At 39.9% G+C, this 17,633-nt stretch overlaps 1 protein-coding gene across 3 annotated transcripts in view; it reads left to right on the forward strand.

Annotated features, from left to right (window-relative positions):
- nalcn (sodium leak channel, non-selective) overlaps nt 1–17,633 on the forward strand; it is a 73,831-nt gene that overhangs the window by 26,462 nt on the left and 29,736 nt on the right. For all 3 annotated transcript variants that reach the window (XM_034213581.1, XM_034213579.1, XM_034213580.1), the window contains 5 exons: nt 2,444–2,575; nt 3,893–4,060; nt 9,056–9,247; nt 10,583–10,720; nt 11,208–11,282. In XM_034213581.1, the coding sequence (XP_034069472.1) occupies nt 2,444–2,575; nt 3,893–4,060; nt 9,056–9,247; nt 10,583–10,720; nt 11,208–11,282 (705 nt within the window). The remainder of the gene's footprint in view (nt 1–2,443; nt 2,576–3,892; nt 4,061–9,055; nt 9,248–10,582; nt 10,721–11,207; nt 11,283–17,633) is intronic.

Here is a 17,633-nt window from a genome sequence, read left to right on the forward strand (position 1 = left end):
ATAATTAGAAATTAAGCATTGCTTTGCTACCAGATGAAAGATGTGAGTGTTTGCTGGCTTAATGCCAAAGCCGCAACCAAAGTGTGGCTTCTATTTGCAAAACTTGCCTTCAACGTGTCTGTTTCTGTGTGTTTCTGTATGTATGCGTGTGCCTCTGCACAGTGAGCACCTGGTGTTTCAAAGACCCAGCCAGGGGCAACACAAATAAATAGAATCCATCTAACACGTGTGAAAATAATCTCGGAGACACACAAGCTAAGAAACATCAAACAGTAGGGGAGAGCTATCTTGTCCCACATTGATGCTGGTAAATTGATTCTGTCATCTAGAGGCCAAATATGGAGAGCCAGTACCATCCACTGAATTGGGAAAACCAGGCCCTTTCGCCTTTGGAGCGACAAGGTGGCACATCTTAAGCCAATTTGAAATATAAAAGGGAATATGAGGGAAGGATTAAAATGTGATTCTGTGGCGGAGCTGGATAGGCAGCCTGTATCTCCATCTGTCAGAGGTTAGCGATGCACACTGCTCTCCAACTAGCTCTCCGGCTTTTCTTAGCAGTGCGATTCCTAAGAGCTGACAGAATATGGGCAAGGTCAGGACCTTGAGAAAATGAACCGTTTCATATGCACACACATGTACTTTCTGTTCTCTGTCAGTTTGCCTCTATCTCTCTAGCTCCCTGCCTCACGCACACATACACACACTATCACACACTATCACACAACTCTGTTCGGCCAAAACACCCATGGGGGAGAGAGTCTGGTTGCTGGAAATGTCAAACTGCTTTGTCACGTCCAATGTTAGTCAGGGAGGCCTACCACTGTGTGTGTACAGGCAGAGCTTAAGATGCCAATAATCCACATTTAAGACAAAAGCGACTCGAATGACTTATAAACTAAGAGAATTAGACGACAAGACAATAAAAGGGCAGACAAAGCAATAGTTACAGTGTTTAAAGACCAAGAACGACCTTTTAAAATATTTTTGGTTATTAAGTATCTCTTTAAGACGCTACAGAGTTTCCCAACCTGTGATGCTCATGCTGGGAGTTTTTAAAAGCTGCATTCTCTTAAAGAGCGACTTGTATTTTCGGTCAGTCGAAAGTAAAGTGATATTTATTGCATTTGCAAAATTCAAGCACGCCTGAAGGAGAACATCCAATCAGAGCAGAGGAGTATCTTACACAGTGTCAATCACTGCTGGTGAACTCGGATCAACCAGTTAAACAAGACAATGTTTATCGTAAATCTAAATTCTGCAACTGTATTGCCTATCTCTTACCTTACATATTTTCAGAAACATTTAAGTGAACTGTTTATCTTTCAATTAAGAACATTTTTTCTGGCCAGTAGGTTTTGGCTTAATGTAAACATGTTCCTGTTAAAGTCTCATGCTCTGCTGTTATGATATTGCGATAGTTTTAGCAAATATGGCAACAGTTTGGAAAAAGCAATACTTGATAAAACGTCAGACAATTTATCTAGTAATTTCATCACAATCACTGGTTTCAAAGCACCAATTGCACACCAGGCTTTCTAGAGTTGAACAAATGTGTACTGTAAGTTTGTTTGAGTGTAGGAGGGTGGATGGCGGTGGTCCCATTTTCCTGGGGTGAATTTGATCTTTCAAGCAACGCTGAGAAACACTCTTCATCCGTCTTAAAGTTTTCCTCGCATTTTTTGACTTTTTCAATCCTTCCCATTACCAGTCTCACATGCAAATCTTTTTTTAGGGTCTGCTATTCAACCCACTCACAATCTGTTCATTATGCCACATACGTGCAGTTCAAGGCTGTGATCACATCTGTCATATTGTACCCAAATGAACACACAGTAACAGTGTTTGTCTAAATGAGGGCATGTTTTGTCAGAATTTTTGCAGGGTAGTTTCCCTCGCATTCTTTAAATTCATGATTGTTTCTATTATGTGATGTTGTTGTAGGCGTTCAATGCATCTGCTGCTCCCACAGGAAATAACATACATGTATTGCCCCTTTGCTTTCTTGTTTCCGGCTCTCTGAATACACACTGATTCTGCTGTCTGGGTGGATGTTTCTCCCAGCAGCCAATGAAAGGCTCCTGATTGCTTTGAATTTCTTGCAGTTTAGTTTCTGTCCCTATATCCCTATTTCCACCTCTTAATTTAAGTTTAGGATATAGTCAGAACCTCATAAAAGAAATAACACATGTCTGTGCCGCCACATATATATTCTTTCTATCCCTGAATATCTGAACATCCTTCATTTATCTTATATCCTGTGATCCCTGAAGCTATACATATATATCTATCATTTATCTCATTCAATGCTCCACCTAATTATCATGGTATTGTTGGCTCACAATTGAAAATGGCCGTTGATTTTCTACACACTTCTTCTTTCCTCTTTGCTCCTGTGTGCAATTTTCATTGATTGCAATTGAAAACTGCTCTGTTTCCACAGCAACTGATGCGGTCCTCTGTGTTCCACATGTTCATCTTGAGCATGGTCGCTGTGGACGTCATTGTTGCTGCTAGCAACTATTATAAAGGCGAGAACTACCGCAGGCACTATGACGAGTTTTACCTGGCAGAGGTGAGATGGTTTTTTTGTTTTCTTATTTTCATTTTCTCTTTTTTGTTCTGACTACTTCAAAAGTCCCCTTCAAACCCCCTTTTTGTAACACAAATCCTTAGACCTAGGCTTCTATTTAGAGCTTCATTTTCTATTTATTTCTATTAGAAGGGTAAATAAACAGTATGAGATCATCTTTTATTTGTTAAAAGACAAATACAGTGTCTTTTTCTCTACAGTAGAGGTCCTTGTTTGAATGACCCTTCATGGTTATATCATGGTCTGTAATTAATATGAATTTAATCCTTCGTAATCTGCGTGGATGATGCTTTTTCCGGATATCAGCCAGTTTAGGATTTATGAACACTGCGCTGTATGTGTCATACAGGTTAGTGTGATCTCATCAGTATGCAGGTCGTAAAGTACCAACAATGACAGTGAGGAGCATCTCTTCATACCTCTCTCTCCCTCACACAGCTGAATGGAGGAGATAAGAAAAGGGAGGAACAAATCAGTCTCTATATTTCCTTCTCTCACTCCCTCTATTCATATCATACAGCCATCGATCGACAGATGTATTCCTATCTGTGTGGAGACTATGAAGGGAAAATAGGAAATGGAGGCACTGAGTTTAGAGTGAAATGAAGAAATACGTGTTTTATTGGTGTTGTGTCAAGTTTATTTCCTCCTTACTGTATTTCCCACCGCTGAAGATAGTGGCGGTTTACTTAAATAAGTCCTACAAGGATTTAGAATTGTACAAAAAGTTGGAAACTAGCAAAGGATAGATTTAAAACAAAAATCGATGCAACAAGAAAATAAATCCTGATGATCTCCAAAATCACAAAATCCTACTACAGTAGATAGGGGCTAAAGTTAAAACCCTGAAGTTCTCAATTCATCAAAATGTAAACTGCATTTAGGTGTTGTAGCTGGTGGAAGCTTCTTTAAACTATTGATCTGTAATGAGACATCATGTTATAATTAGTTTGTTAAATCTGAATCTCCAAATTAACAAGGAACTATACTGTAGCTGGCAATTAAATGTAGAAGAAAAAAAATACAATGTTTTCTCTAAAAACTAAGACAGTAAAATAATAAAGGAGCCGCAATTGAAAATGTACCCAAATAGAGTACTTAGGTAAGTAACACCACTACTAGACCATGCCTTAAATAAGTAAATGCACAGATCGACTCTGACATTAAGACAAATCAGATCGTAATCAAGCAACGTTCATCAGAGAGTATTATACTCTACAATAAAGGAGTATGTAACCTACAATTTGGTGGCAAGGGAGTAAATGCTCAAACTGATTGCAATTTTTGTATTTATCCCAGGTTGCCTTTACTGTGTTATTTGACCTGGAAGCGCTTCTGAAAATCTGGTGCCTGGGCTTCACCGGCTACATCAGCTCCTCCCTGCACAAGTTTGAATCTCTGTTGGTGGTGGGCACAACACTCCACATCTACCCTGACCTCTACCACTCTCAGTTCACCTACTTTCAGGTATGTTCACACACACACACGCACACGCACACGCACACAGCCTGCCTGCCTGTATACATATTCATTAAACCCCATTATATCCTAAATATGAAACTGAATCATCCCTACTCAAGATAACATCTCAGTGAAGAACAGAAGCTGTGAATCATTTAGTGACATCTCTTTCCTGTGACTATGCATTAATGAGTACAAATCGATCATATCCCTCTTCAGTGTTAAAATCTTTCCTCTTCTCATTCAAAATGCGTTAAATGCACTGTCACCACAAATGTCTTACAGAGATTCAGTTAAGTGATTTCTGAGCAAGTGTAGCATTTTCAGTGATGACATTGTTAGAGCAGATTTGATGTATTAAGTTAAAAGAGTCAAAGCGTTGGGTCTGAAAAGAGAGGCCTACATTATTTTATGTGATTCAATAAAATGGGAAAGTCCTAACCATTCTGTTGGTAGAATAAATACAGTCTGATGCCTTTGCCCTCTCAAGAAATGTAATCTAGTTGTGAAGGTTGGCAGGATTTGTTCTATACATTTTGTGTTTGCCTATATATTTGTGTGGGATGTAACCTCCACCAAAGTGTGAATAGTTTTCCCAGTTCTCAAAGCAGAAACATACATCAACTCTTTATATTATGACCCACGTCGCAATGGTGCCTTTGAGCATTATCATCCATCCACAGCGTTTGAATCACAAGTAACCCTGTGACCTTGCTGTCGCGTAATGCAGTCAATGAAAAGCTCTTTGGAGGATCTGATGGGAAAGAGCTTCTTGATATGTCTTTAATGAGCCTTGACCATACAAGCTGCCCCGATCTTGTCTGACTCACTCAACAGCTGCCTTCCACACAAACGCATACACTCAAGCAAATAAATATTCTGTATATATTTGGTATCCTTTGGTATACAGGTATCTTTATTCCATAAAAAAAGGCTGTTGACTTGTTCATTGTTCTTTGATTAAATTATGCTCTGGATATTACTGCGACCAAAACAAACATTACTGTTTTTCTTCTCCCAGGCTGTAATTTTAGTATAAGAGGAAAATTAACTTGGAATTACTTGCTTTAGCTTGGTCATCCATTTCAGGGAAAAATAAACCTTGTTTTATTTCTCCCCTAAATTAGACTACCTTATTTGTTCATGGTAATGCAGACTTGTTATGTTTTTCTGAGTTATGGTCCATTTATGTGCTGGCAAGACGTTCCATTATTCTAAGCAGTGGCGTAGCCACCATAGGGCCAGGGTGGGCCCAGGCCCACCCAGTTTACTCATTGGCCCACCCTGAAAAAGCTTCGGTGTCATTTATAAAAAAAAGTATTCACCCATTGAGAATATCCAAGAATTCAAAGTGAAATTCAAGTGAACAAATATCGAGTTTAATTAATGTTGTATGTGTGTTATCCTCTGAACCAAACTCATTTACGGTAAAAACTGATTGTTGGTTCCGGCGCGCGCCATAATAACGTGAGAGAGGCAGAGAGCTGCCTGCAAAATGAACTTTGGTTTTTAAAAAAAGCCAGACTCCAAGAAGAGCCCCCACTGCCCTCATCTAGCAGCGATCTATACGATCATTTTCTGATAACGATGAAATAGCCCCGCCTCCCTCTCCCCACGTCTCCCTCTCCCCACCTCTCCTGCTGTCAGAAGAAGAACAATGTGAACGGAAACTCTGCCGCACGGTTCCCTCGTCCCTTGGAAGAGGCGGAGAGGTGGGTGTTTTTCATCTGCTGGTGGACAGTCCGGAAAGATATACACAGGGTTGGGTTGTAACGGAATACATGTAACGGCGTTACGTAATCAGAATACAAAAATCAAGTAGGCTAACTGTATTCAGCTGGCGTTACATTTGAAAAACGAGTAATCTGATTACAGTTACTTTCGTAAACCTGAAGTGAATACATTTTGGAATACTTATTGGAATTATTGGTGGAAAAGTTTCCTCACAAAATGTAATATTCATTACCGGCAGAACTGTGTGCACACTGCACAGCGCAGCAGCATGTCTGTGAGGCCCTGCCCCCGCACACAGATGAGAGAGAGAGATCTCTTTTAAAATATAATGAAAGTTAGAAACGGAGATGGTTAGATAAAATGTGAAAGATAACGTTTATGTAGCATTTCTTTATTGTCGAAATGATGACATTTATAACAGGATCAAATCAAAGTGAATGGCCTGCTGCTGCTGAATGCATGGGGCAAGTGACTGGAAAAAGTTTTAAAAGTTATTACATCGTTTCAGATAATACATAATAATGATAATTCATTCTATTTAGGGGCGCCTTTCAAAGCACCCAAGGACACCTTACAATTCATAACATATTCTAAGGAAAGGTTTTAAGACAGTACAAAGAATGCAGTCTGGGTGATGTTTTTTATGTGAGGTGCAGATGAGAGGGAGCTGTCCAGAATGACACCAAGATGTTGTGTTTGTGCTCTTGATAAGCCATTAAAACAGTCAAATACGTGTCTCCTGTTCACCAAAACATACCCATCTGTTATGGAAAAAGAAAGTATTCCAAAAGTATTCTAAAAGTAATCTGCCACCGGTACCGGCGGGGATTGTTATTAGCTTCTGATGCGCAGAAGAAAAATCTGGCCCACCCTATTTTTTACAGGCCCACCCTAAAGTACATTTCTGCCTACGCTACTGATTCTAAGATATAAGCATTGGCTGCAGAACAGTATTGCATTCATAAACTATGCACGTCTTTGAGGAAGAAAATAACTTGTATAACTCATATTTAATTTTGAATGAAATTGGTAATATTTTCTGTAAATTACACTTCAGAGCTGTGTTGGGGTCTACATTTCATAGCTACACTCAAATATTATAGTTATTAACACATGATGTGCTGTAGATCTTACAATTACACTTTATTCATAGATTGTGAGTTCTCACTGAAAACCATTCATTGCTCAGCTCCATTGCTGGGCTCTAATGATCTTTTAATGTTGTAAAAAAGCAACACACACAATAAGAACTCGTGTTTGACAGCTCATTGCATCAAACATGGTGGTCGTCAAAGGAAAAACACGTTTTGCAGTTGATCTTTATTTATTTGTTGCGATATATATCGTTATTGCTATTTATCTTTATGAAATATTAACAAAAAAGTTTTAAGTACAACCTCAGGGTACAAGCTCAGGGTAGTAACAACTACGAAACATCATGCACCGATATTACGAGTTTGTAGAGTGAAATGTCATTCAATCCTTCATTTGCAGCAAAAGACGAGTCCTCTTTCATAGCAGTTGTTTGCATTTGGCTAATGAGAAGTTTTTAAAGAGCAACCGGAAGCGCCTTCCTGTCTCTCCACTCTCATGGTGATTTCATGTAGGTCCAGGTTTTTACAGGTGACATTTAGTCACAAATGATTAGGCTAAAGGTTAGCCGTACCAACCGTCTTCTATTCCTGACCAAATGTCACATGCTCTAAAGCTCATACATACACACTTGAAATACACTTAGCATAATCATTTTTAATGAGCCAATGGGCACCCAACATTTTGTTTCTGTTGGTTCAGAATTGCAATGAGTTCAGTAGCAGCACAATTCAACAGTTCAGTCAATGAATTTATTTAGAAAGGCAGAAATGCAAATTAGTTTTCACATTCCTGGTAGGAATGCACTGGTCCGATTCTAGTTGTTGGTATTTGGCCAACATGTTTTAAATTCTGGATGGGCTATCTGTGTCGGGGAACAATGGGACACAATAGGCAATTCAATTTTCGGTTAAGCATTGCTTTGTCTTGCAAGAGGCTAGAGCCAGAAGCACACACAGCAACACAGCTGGAGAGCCATTCACTGAGTCTCATTTATAGTTCATCATTGGTAGCAGACACACAATGCTCTTTGTACAAAAACAAGGTTTTAAATGAAGCCGTGAAACAATATTCTGTGATTTATCGTGTTTCTATCTCCAGATCTGGCCCTGAGCCTGAACTGTAGTTGGGATAACTCCTTGTAGTGGTAATTAGTTTTGCACATCAAAGTCATTTCACTCAAGATTATTCATTGTTCATTTTCTGTCTGCATTAGTACTGGCGAAGATATGTTTTCCTCTTATAACAGTTATATGTTTTTCTTAGATTAGAGATATGCAACTAAATGTTAGATTCAACTTTTTTAGTGAGTACTAGACTTCCTTATCTGTATTTATATCAACTAAAAAGAAATATGTGTCTCTGTATCTGTATTCGGATAGAAGACTGGAAGTGGGCGTGGTTTATACATATAAATCAGGTATAATTTCGCACATGTGCAACATTTGCATAATAGTATTTGTTTAATTTGTTTCCACATCTTCATACTGTAATACTCAGCTCAATCTACTTAAACTAAATGTTATGAACTCTCTTACCACCACCACCCACTGAACAAACCTATTTCAGATAAATACAACACGTTCAATCTTAAACAGATGATTATTCCAAAACCTTGTTTGGAGGCTGTGAAGACAAAGAAAGATAAGTGAATCACTTTAGAATGTTATGGCCTTATATCATCTGTAATCCCACCTTGTTATATTATGCCTGCATCAGTTGTAAAATGGATAGTGGTCATCATGGTCTGTCCGGACAAGAAGGTCAACTTTCTTTCCATCCCATCTTATTATGCTGTGAGAATTATTACTGTATTTGTTTTCTTTAGGCTCCCTTATAAACTATTATCCTCCATTTGTCTCCTTATTTGTTGTGTATCCCGGGAACGGGAGACAGCCATTTATTTGGCTTTGAGCTGGATTCTAAAGACAAATCTCTGGCCAGGGGCATCAGTTCTGAGCTCGATCGATAGCTACTCTGTGGATGCCTGATCAAAGCCTGACTAATATGCATTACCTTTTGGGGCTGGTTGTTGTCACTGCAAGCAATTTAGGGACTGAGCCAGTTGACAGATCACACCATCACTGCACCTTTATCACTGGGTCAAGATCAATGCTCTGTGTTTTAAAAATCAATATCTTATCAATGTGCCACTGTTTCTTTCTTCAAATGCAGGTGCTCCGTGTGGTGCGTTTGATTAAGATTTCGCCGGCTCTGGAGGACTTTGTGTATAAGATCTTCGGTCCAGGTAAAAAGCTGGGCAGCCTGGTGGTGTTCACAGCCAGCCTCCTCATCGTCATGTCGGCCATCAGCCTGCAGATGTTCTGCTTTGTGGAGGAGCTGGACCGCTTCACCACTTTCCCGAGGGTAAGAAAACACTCGCACTCACTAGGGTAAATATAAAAACGAGTGCAGGTGATCTATTTAAAGTATATAAAAAGTGATCACAATATGAAGCACAACAAGTTGATTAATTGAAAAGATTTCTGGAAATCTGTCGTCAGGAGTCTAAATAATTCAATCTATTGTTATGCACAATGGACTTTACTCTTTACTATAATTACCTTGTCTGTATTCAGCGCATGTATGAATACAACAATGCTGGCACATCAACCACTTTCATTGTATAATGGGGCGCTCTGGAAATGATTGATTGTTATCAGATACCAATGTATTGCCCTTCATACCCACACATGCTCCTCTGCATTTAGAGATTAGTAGGTCTTATTTTATTTAGCCGGAAATATCAGCTGTTTTAAAGTAAGAGCCATCTGCTGAAATGAAGATCAAATCAGGACACACAGGTAGAAAAGGAAATGCACTGCAAACACATTAAGAAATGCCTATGAGCAGTTCTCGAGGGCCACCTCAGACGAGCGATGCCGAGGGCTGCAGATGCTGATGATGAGATGCATGGTTGGTCGGCAGATGTGGTACCTCCTTTGATTTCTAAGTGCTCATGAGCTTCTTTCTCTCTCATTAGCCGCGTCCTTCGAACTCCCATATATTTTTTTCTCCCCTCCAACATCTCGCTGATCCCCAGCACAGCGGGAGATGAGGGGTTGCTCGTAAACAGATGCCACTTGTATGCCATGTTACCCTCCTCGCTCTCATTTTCTCTCTTCGTTTTTCTTATTGCTTGTGCCTCACACACCCACATGCACAAAGACACACATCCCATTATAGTTAATGATGTTTGGCTGTCTCTCCAACGGGCAGACCTGTTGCTGGTTTTATCTTTATCTGCAGTGATAGGGATGTGGGAGCAGGTGGGAGGGAGGGGGGGGAGTCTGTCTGGAGGTGAGATGCTAAGGAGGAGGCGCAGGCGTGTCATTTGACTCCAGGGGCCACAGTGTCGCAGCTTGCTGTTCCCTACACTTTAATCTGACCTCTACCAAGTAGATGAGAGGGCAGCAAGACAGTACAAAAATAAAGGATTGCACTTCTTCTGTTCTTTTTATGGCTTGTATTTCAAAATATCACAACCGCCAGCTAGAGAAGGATGGTCAGAGCGGGATATGTGCATCAGTTGTGTGATATTTGCTCTCCTGTGAAAAAGCATGTTTCAAATGTCAGATCTGTCTGTGTCTCTGTAATTTCATCTCTGACTCTTTCTTCATTGTTTCTCCTTGTGTACTCAGTTGCCCTCTCTTGTCTTTTGCCTCTCTTACTTTTTATATTCCTGTGCTCTACCCCCTGTAGGCATTCATGTCCATGTTCCAGATCCTAACCCAAGAGGGCTGGGTTGATGTCATGGACCAGACTCTGGTGGCTGTAGGTCATATGTGGGCTCCGGTAGTGGCCATCTACTTCATCCTCTACCATCTGTTTGCTACCCTGGTGAGAAACTTGTTGTGCTTATTCAAATGTACAAGACAAATATGTTGAAGAGACTGTTGTATTTGATTTCTTAGCATTTTGGTTGGTGCAGTTCTATAGTCGGTAAAAGCCGGTTGTTGGAAATAAGTGGCAAAAGCATACATGAGTTGTTTTCTTAATGCTTTCAATTAGTGCCATGACCCCTTCAGTGTTCCCTCAAGTGTTACATCTAATCACAGTTAATCAGACTTGCAGGCGTAAGAAATGCTGACATTTCAGTGTTTGGCCTTCTTATATAGGGAGCATGCAGTCTCTGGATGACTCACACTTCACTCCAGACAGGCAGGATCTCTTCCAGAACCGAGCAAGAGACACATGCAATTACTTAGCAAACTTTGTATTTTTGAAAAAGCCTTGTTTTATGGTAATAGAGATAATGACATTGACATAGTGTAATGTGATCAAACTCAGGAGACTTTCTCATTAATTTCCTCTTGTTGCATTTTAGATTCTTCTCAGTCTTTTTGTGGCTGTCATCTTGGACAATCTGGAGTTGGATGAAGACTTGAAGAAGCTCAAACAGGTAAGAAGCTTATGTGAATTATGTCCGTAGTAAAACAAGATTATGCTCCGATCTATAAGTGCGAAATAATCTTGGTATATGATACCCACAGGTACAGTTTGTGTTATTGCATATAAGTGTTGAGATTACGAATAAAGTAAGGTAGCTTTTAAATAATGAGCCTCTGTCTCTGAGTCAGCAGACATTAAGAGGATGCTGTGACTCAGCAGCTCACCCACCTCACAAGCCTTGCTAACTTTTATCACCTATTTAAATTAGGTGTCGCTGATATAACATAAAACCTGATTCTCCTCCTACAATGGGTAATTTTCACCTCAGAAACTCACTTTGGTGTAAAGTCTTGATGGATCAGACAAGGTTTATAGAAGTGTCTTGTTATTTTCTGGATTGAAAATCAGAAATTATTATTCATAAGCAGTGTGAAGGCTTTCAGTGGCGTATTGGACAGTTTGCTATTTCTTTATACATGAGAAGGAAGAGGACTGTCAATCATCTCTTGAGCAAAGCCAAAATGATGAAATGGCATAGCCAGGCTAAGCTACGGGGCCCCTAAAGGGACATGGAAAAATGTGTTTCTCGTGCGCACGAGAAACAAATCCGTTTTCCTGACTTTATTTTTTTTTTAGAAAGTTACCGATGCACCAAGGAGGAAGTGGAACACGAGACAACCCATTTCATTGCAGACTGTTATGTTTACGTGGGGAAATGACAGTGCATACATTATTTGAGATATATTTTGAAGTCAGACTTAATTTTATGGACATTTCGGCCAGGGGTGTAGAGCTATTGGTTTAAGCACCGGATTGGCAAAACACTGGCGAGTCTGTAAATCAGTCTGCTTTGATCTATGAATTAATGTCCGTGACTCTCAGAGTACTGTTTTATAGGGAAACAAACACACACACACACACACACACACACACACACACACACACACACACACACACACACACACACACACACACACACACACACACACACACACACACACACACACAGAGCCAGTGGCGGACTGGCCATCGGGACGTTCGGGACGAATCCCATTGGGCCGGTACCAAAGTGGGCCGCCCGTCACTAGCCGTCTAAGTACGATATATATCTCAAATAATGTATGCACTGTCATTTCCCCACGTAAACATAACAGTCTGCAATGAAATGGTTGTGTCCTGTGCGCTTCACTTCCTCCTTGGCGCACCGGTAACTTTCTCAACAAAAAAAGGTGCGCACGAGTTAGTAAAAAAAAAGTCAGGATAACGAGTTAGTATCTCGTGCGCACGAGAAACGTTCTCGTTATCCTGACTTTTTTTTTTCTCTCTCTGTTCTTTTTTTTTTTTTTACATGTCCCTTTAGGGGCTCCGTACTAAGCCACTCTGGCTGGTTGATCAACATATTAATATTCCACTCTGGTCCTTACATTTGGTGCCTGTCATTTATTTAAATGACCCACCATTTTTTTATTTTCTTACTTAAAAATGTGACTTCATGTATTTGATTAACATGTATCTGCTTTATTATTAATCACGGAAGAATGTGGCAAAAAATAAGGGCAGTATGTATTCTTTTACAACACAGTATGTATTCTTTTACAACACTTATTATTTTAGTAGACTTATTACCGGTAAGAATAACAGTAAAGGACATACATGTATGCAAGACATTCAAAAGGACCTTTTTTCTCATCATATCTTAAGTGCAAACTGATTTGTCTGCTGCCTGCCTTTTCCCCTTGTTGTTTGCCACTGCGTTTTATTTAAAGTAGAGCTCTTTCTGTTACCACCCTGGGAAGAGTGACAGAGTTTACAATGTGTGCCCACATGTGGGCAGGGCTATTAGTAATTTAGTTTTTTTTTCACTTTTCTTTTTTTTCATTATAGAATTTGATGAAATGGGCAATTCACTTTAATAAAGCAAAACCCTGTTGTGTGAAAAAGCTTGCACACTCAAATACTCAAAGCCTTGTTGCTTGTTATTGCCCTACGGGTCAGTTTCTTTCATAAATTGCAATTGCAGATTAACTTTATAAACACAACTCGTTTTTTTAACGGTCACAGAGAGTGATTACTTTTTTTTAAGTCCTTGGTCAATTTATGTTTGTAACTATACAATACTTTTACTTATGTTAATTTATCGATCTGTAAGATCACTGACAGGAAGGTACACACACACACACACACACACACACACACACACACACACACACACACACACACACACACACACACACACACACACACACACACACACACACACACACACACACACTTAGATCACCGATGTGCGCTCACAGCTGGCTGGCAGGTTATTTCCAACCCACAGCTGAGTGATTAGGCGCAGTGACTGTAAAATTGCCTATTTTACAGATGCTTCCATCACGGATACGGAGACTAATGATAGACTATGATCACCCTCCCACAAGAGAAAGCTTCTGCAAACATTTGGCAAAAGCCCAATGACATGGCCTACCTTTTTCTAAAGAAATACACACGTGGGCTGTGAGGGATGAGAAACAAGTTACTATGTATGTGATGAATCATTTTGTTCTGCTGTTTGATGAATGACTACATTGAGGTGGTAATGTTTGTTATTTGTCCTCAATGTGACCATGACAAGCTCTTTAAAAAGGAAAAAATAAGAACATATACAGAACATGGTATGGCCTATTGTATTTATTTTCATTTCATAAACCTTGTGAATTTGACACACAAATGCATAAATGGGTGTGTGTGTCCCTCGAGACATTTTTAATCCTTTCTTCTTCACAGTTGGTCGAACACAGACAGTTGCGGTGTTCAATTTAATTGGAAGAAATGAAACAACAAATTGAAGCCGAAAAACATATTCACAGAGCGGTTTCATGCCTATTATAGAATTCTCTCCTAGTATTATTTGAAGTGAAATTAGAAATGATGTGTGTAAGTTTTTAGTAGAAAGTGGAGTGCTATGCAAAAATATATAAGAAATTATGTATAGTTACACTAATTATGCTAACATTCTTGGCATTGGTTTGCGTAGTGAGCTAATCTCGGTTACATTCATCTTCATACTGAACGTTTATTTAGTAGCTGCTGTGGAGCAAATGTTATTGTAGGTAGTTGGTGACAATTTATCTTGCTTTAACATCCTTTTCCCCGTCATGCTCCATCTGCGTCAGACATATCAGTAGGAAAACTAGTCAAACATGTCAGCTCCCCTTACACACTATTGTATTTTGCTTATACCCATGAAAGACTTCAAGCAGGAGACGTGTGTGGTTGCAGGTGTGCCAGCAGTGTTTTTATGTGTGTGTTTGGTGTGCGGGTGTCACAATAAAATGAAACTGTGCAGCCAAGCTTTGAGTGATAAGGCCCACCTGCACAGCACAATAACATGCATGATGCTATTAAATCCCTCTTTAAATAATGTTCTGTATGTTGGTAAGTCACTGTCAATGTCATGTTCTTTATGACAGCCATTTTACTTTTGTTACAGAGTCCCTTCTCACTTTAACATAAAGTAATCATCATCAGCCATCAGTGAATGTATTTACCCACAGTAAGTTAGGCTCTTCTGATCTTTGACTTTAGGGTGCACTAGCTTTCACTTTTACACCATTCCCTGTTTTTATTAAAGGGCCTCTATTATGCTTGTTCTGGTTTTCCCTTTCCTGTAGTGTGTATAGGTTTTGTGTGCATGTAAATGATCTGCAAAGGCTTAAAGTTCCTTCCAGAGTTTATTTCCCACACAGACATAAGGACATCACTATATAACACTCACGCTTCTATTGGCTAGCGCTCCAACACATTGTACGTGATAGGCTAAGGGGCAGGACATTTCTAAGTGGTTGTCCATCACAACAGAGCTAGCCAGCTGACCAATCAGAGCAGTCTGGGCTCTGGTTTCAGACAGAGGGTGGGAAGAGGTGCTGAAGCACAGTCAGTATGAGAAAGAATACAGCACTTTTTACTATTCAAATTATGTAATTATAACTACACAACTATGAACCTGAAAATGAGCATAATAGGCCCCTTTAACAATGTGGATCAGTTAGCCAAAAGCTTGACTGCTCCCCCCCACACCAGAATCCTGTTGAAAACAATCCTGTGAGTATGCCGCTAAAGTGTGAAGGGATAGGCATATATCAAAGATCATCTGTCATCGTTTGTATGCTGATTGAGGCCCCACTTTTCGGGGAATGGCTCGCATCTGTCAGCCTAGATGTGCCATTTGTCTTGATTTGTTTCTTTCAAAGCTTGAAACGTCAGGAAAAGCAAAGAGGCTTCTGGGTACTCAAACAGATCAGTGTAAGCTCGCTGTGCTTTAATATCTCAGAAGTATGTTGGCAAGTGAAACAGCTCTGAATCCAAGCATTATTACATACAGTATAGCCCAATAATTCACACACACATTACATGTTACTTGTTAGACGCTTTTATCCAAAGCGACTTACATACTCAATACTGTGGACAATCCCCACAGGAGCAATTTGGGGTGAAGTGTCTTGCCCAGGGACACAACGACATGCTGACTGCAGTGGGGTTTGAACCTGTGACCCCCTGATCCGAACACCAAGGCTCTATCCACTGCGCCACACGCCTCCCTACACACACGCACACAGACTCTTACAGACACAGGTGCATGTGCATACACACTTACATGTATACATACTTTACACATAAAGAGTGGTCAATAATAATTAGTAAGTGGGAGCATGCAGTGGTGTAGAACCGGTTTATTCCACCATACTCATGAGCCAGGAGCAACGAAGAAATAGGAATTCCTTAATCATGGCAAAATCACTAACACACGCTCACACGCAGATATATGCATGTGTGCACCAGTGCATGCTCAACTCATCAATGTTGATTAGGATAATGCATTTATTGCGTGAAATTAGGTTTGCTAGGATTTTTAATGAAATGAAGCCTAGGACATGAGAAAAGTAGACGGCAGCAGAAATCAGAAGTGAAAAGAGGAAGTAGAGACCCCCCCCTTCAATGCAAACACACACACACACACACACACACACACACACACACACACACACACACACACACACACACACACACACACACACACACACACACACACACACACTTCAGCCTGGTAGGTGTTTTCTGTTCGAAAGCTGTTAAGAAACTGCTCATGAAACCCTTTACAGTAGCTTTGGAGAAACTATGAATGTTAATGCTATATTTATTGCTACATGTATTGCTTCTCCTTTGCCTTCGTCACCTAGAAATACCTTTGGTCTACCAGAGAAAGACAGCATAAAAGGGAGCAATAGCATTGCTGCACGTGATTTGGAAAACAAGTTTGACTATTGGATGTTGTTGCTGCCCATTGTTGCTCCTCCTTCACCTGCTGTGTCACAGTTTGATGGGCTTTTTGATAGAAGAGACTGATGGTCCATCTCCATCTCACAAATCATTATTGCCCACAGAGAAATGACTGTAAGACCAAGGGGAGATGCAGGGAGAGGGGAATACGTTTACCCTGCTATGCCGCTAGATATCAACCAAATAGAAAAAGGTGTTTACCCCTAAGGGCAGTGATGATGATGATGATGATGATGATGATGATGATAATGTGGTTGTGTGTATCCCTGAACTTGTATGGGCATGAATTGTCAGTAGTGATACATCTATGTGTGTGTTATTCTGCATACACACTCATTTTTGCATTTCTGTTTGTGTGAAAGTGGCTATGCCTGAAAAAAAACAGGTCCTCGGGCCAGGTGGATGAGTCATGAGGAACACATTGGGGAAATTGCTCAAAAGAAGAAAGTAGATGGCTTGGCAGAGAGCGAAAAAAGCTAAAAGCGTAACCGTCATCTACACTCTGTTTACAAAATGTATGAAGACAAACTGACATTTGAATCCTTTGCACATTGAGCTCTGAGACCTCTCACTCTGTCCTTTGATATTTGTATCTTTTAAGTCGAAAATGGAAAAATGGAGATGATTAGCTGTGACAGTGCTCAGCCTGCATTGGACAGTTGTGCGCTACAGGCTCAGATGATTTTTGTTTACTGAGTAACTGACTTTGCGATAACAGTTAAATGTGGCTTTTCTATTGATATTAATGTCGTTTTTGTTATGTCTAAAAAATAGCAACAAATAAATTACCTACAGCATGAGCAGGAACCTTGAGTACAAATACTTGGAGTAACGTACTGCGTTTTACTCAGGCAATGGCTTTTTTGTTTATTTTTTTTAGATTAGAGCTTGGATGATGAATTGAACTGGCAAGTATACTGTATAAGCAACTATTAGATTATTGCAGATATCAGCATTGGTAAAATGTTGAGAAGTAAACAAATGACATACATTTTACATATGAAACCCCCATCAAATTATTAGTATTATTCACCAG

This window comes from Gymnodraco acuticeps, unplaced genomic scaffold (genome assembly GCF_902827175.1).
Source record: "Gymnodraco acuticeps unplaced genomic scaffold, fGymAcu1.1, whole genome shotgun sequence".
Classification (NCBI taxonomy): domain Eukaryota; kingdom Metazoa; phylum Chordata; class Actinopteri; order Perciformes; family Bathydraconidae; genus Gymnodraco; species Gymnodraco acuticeps.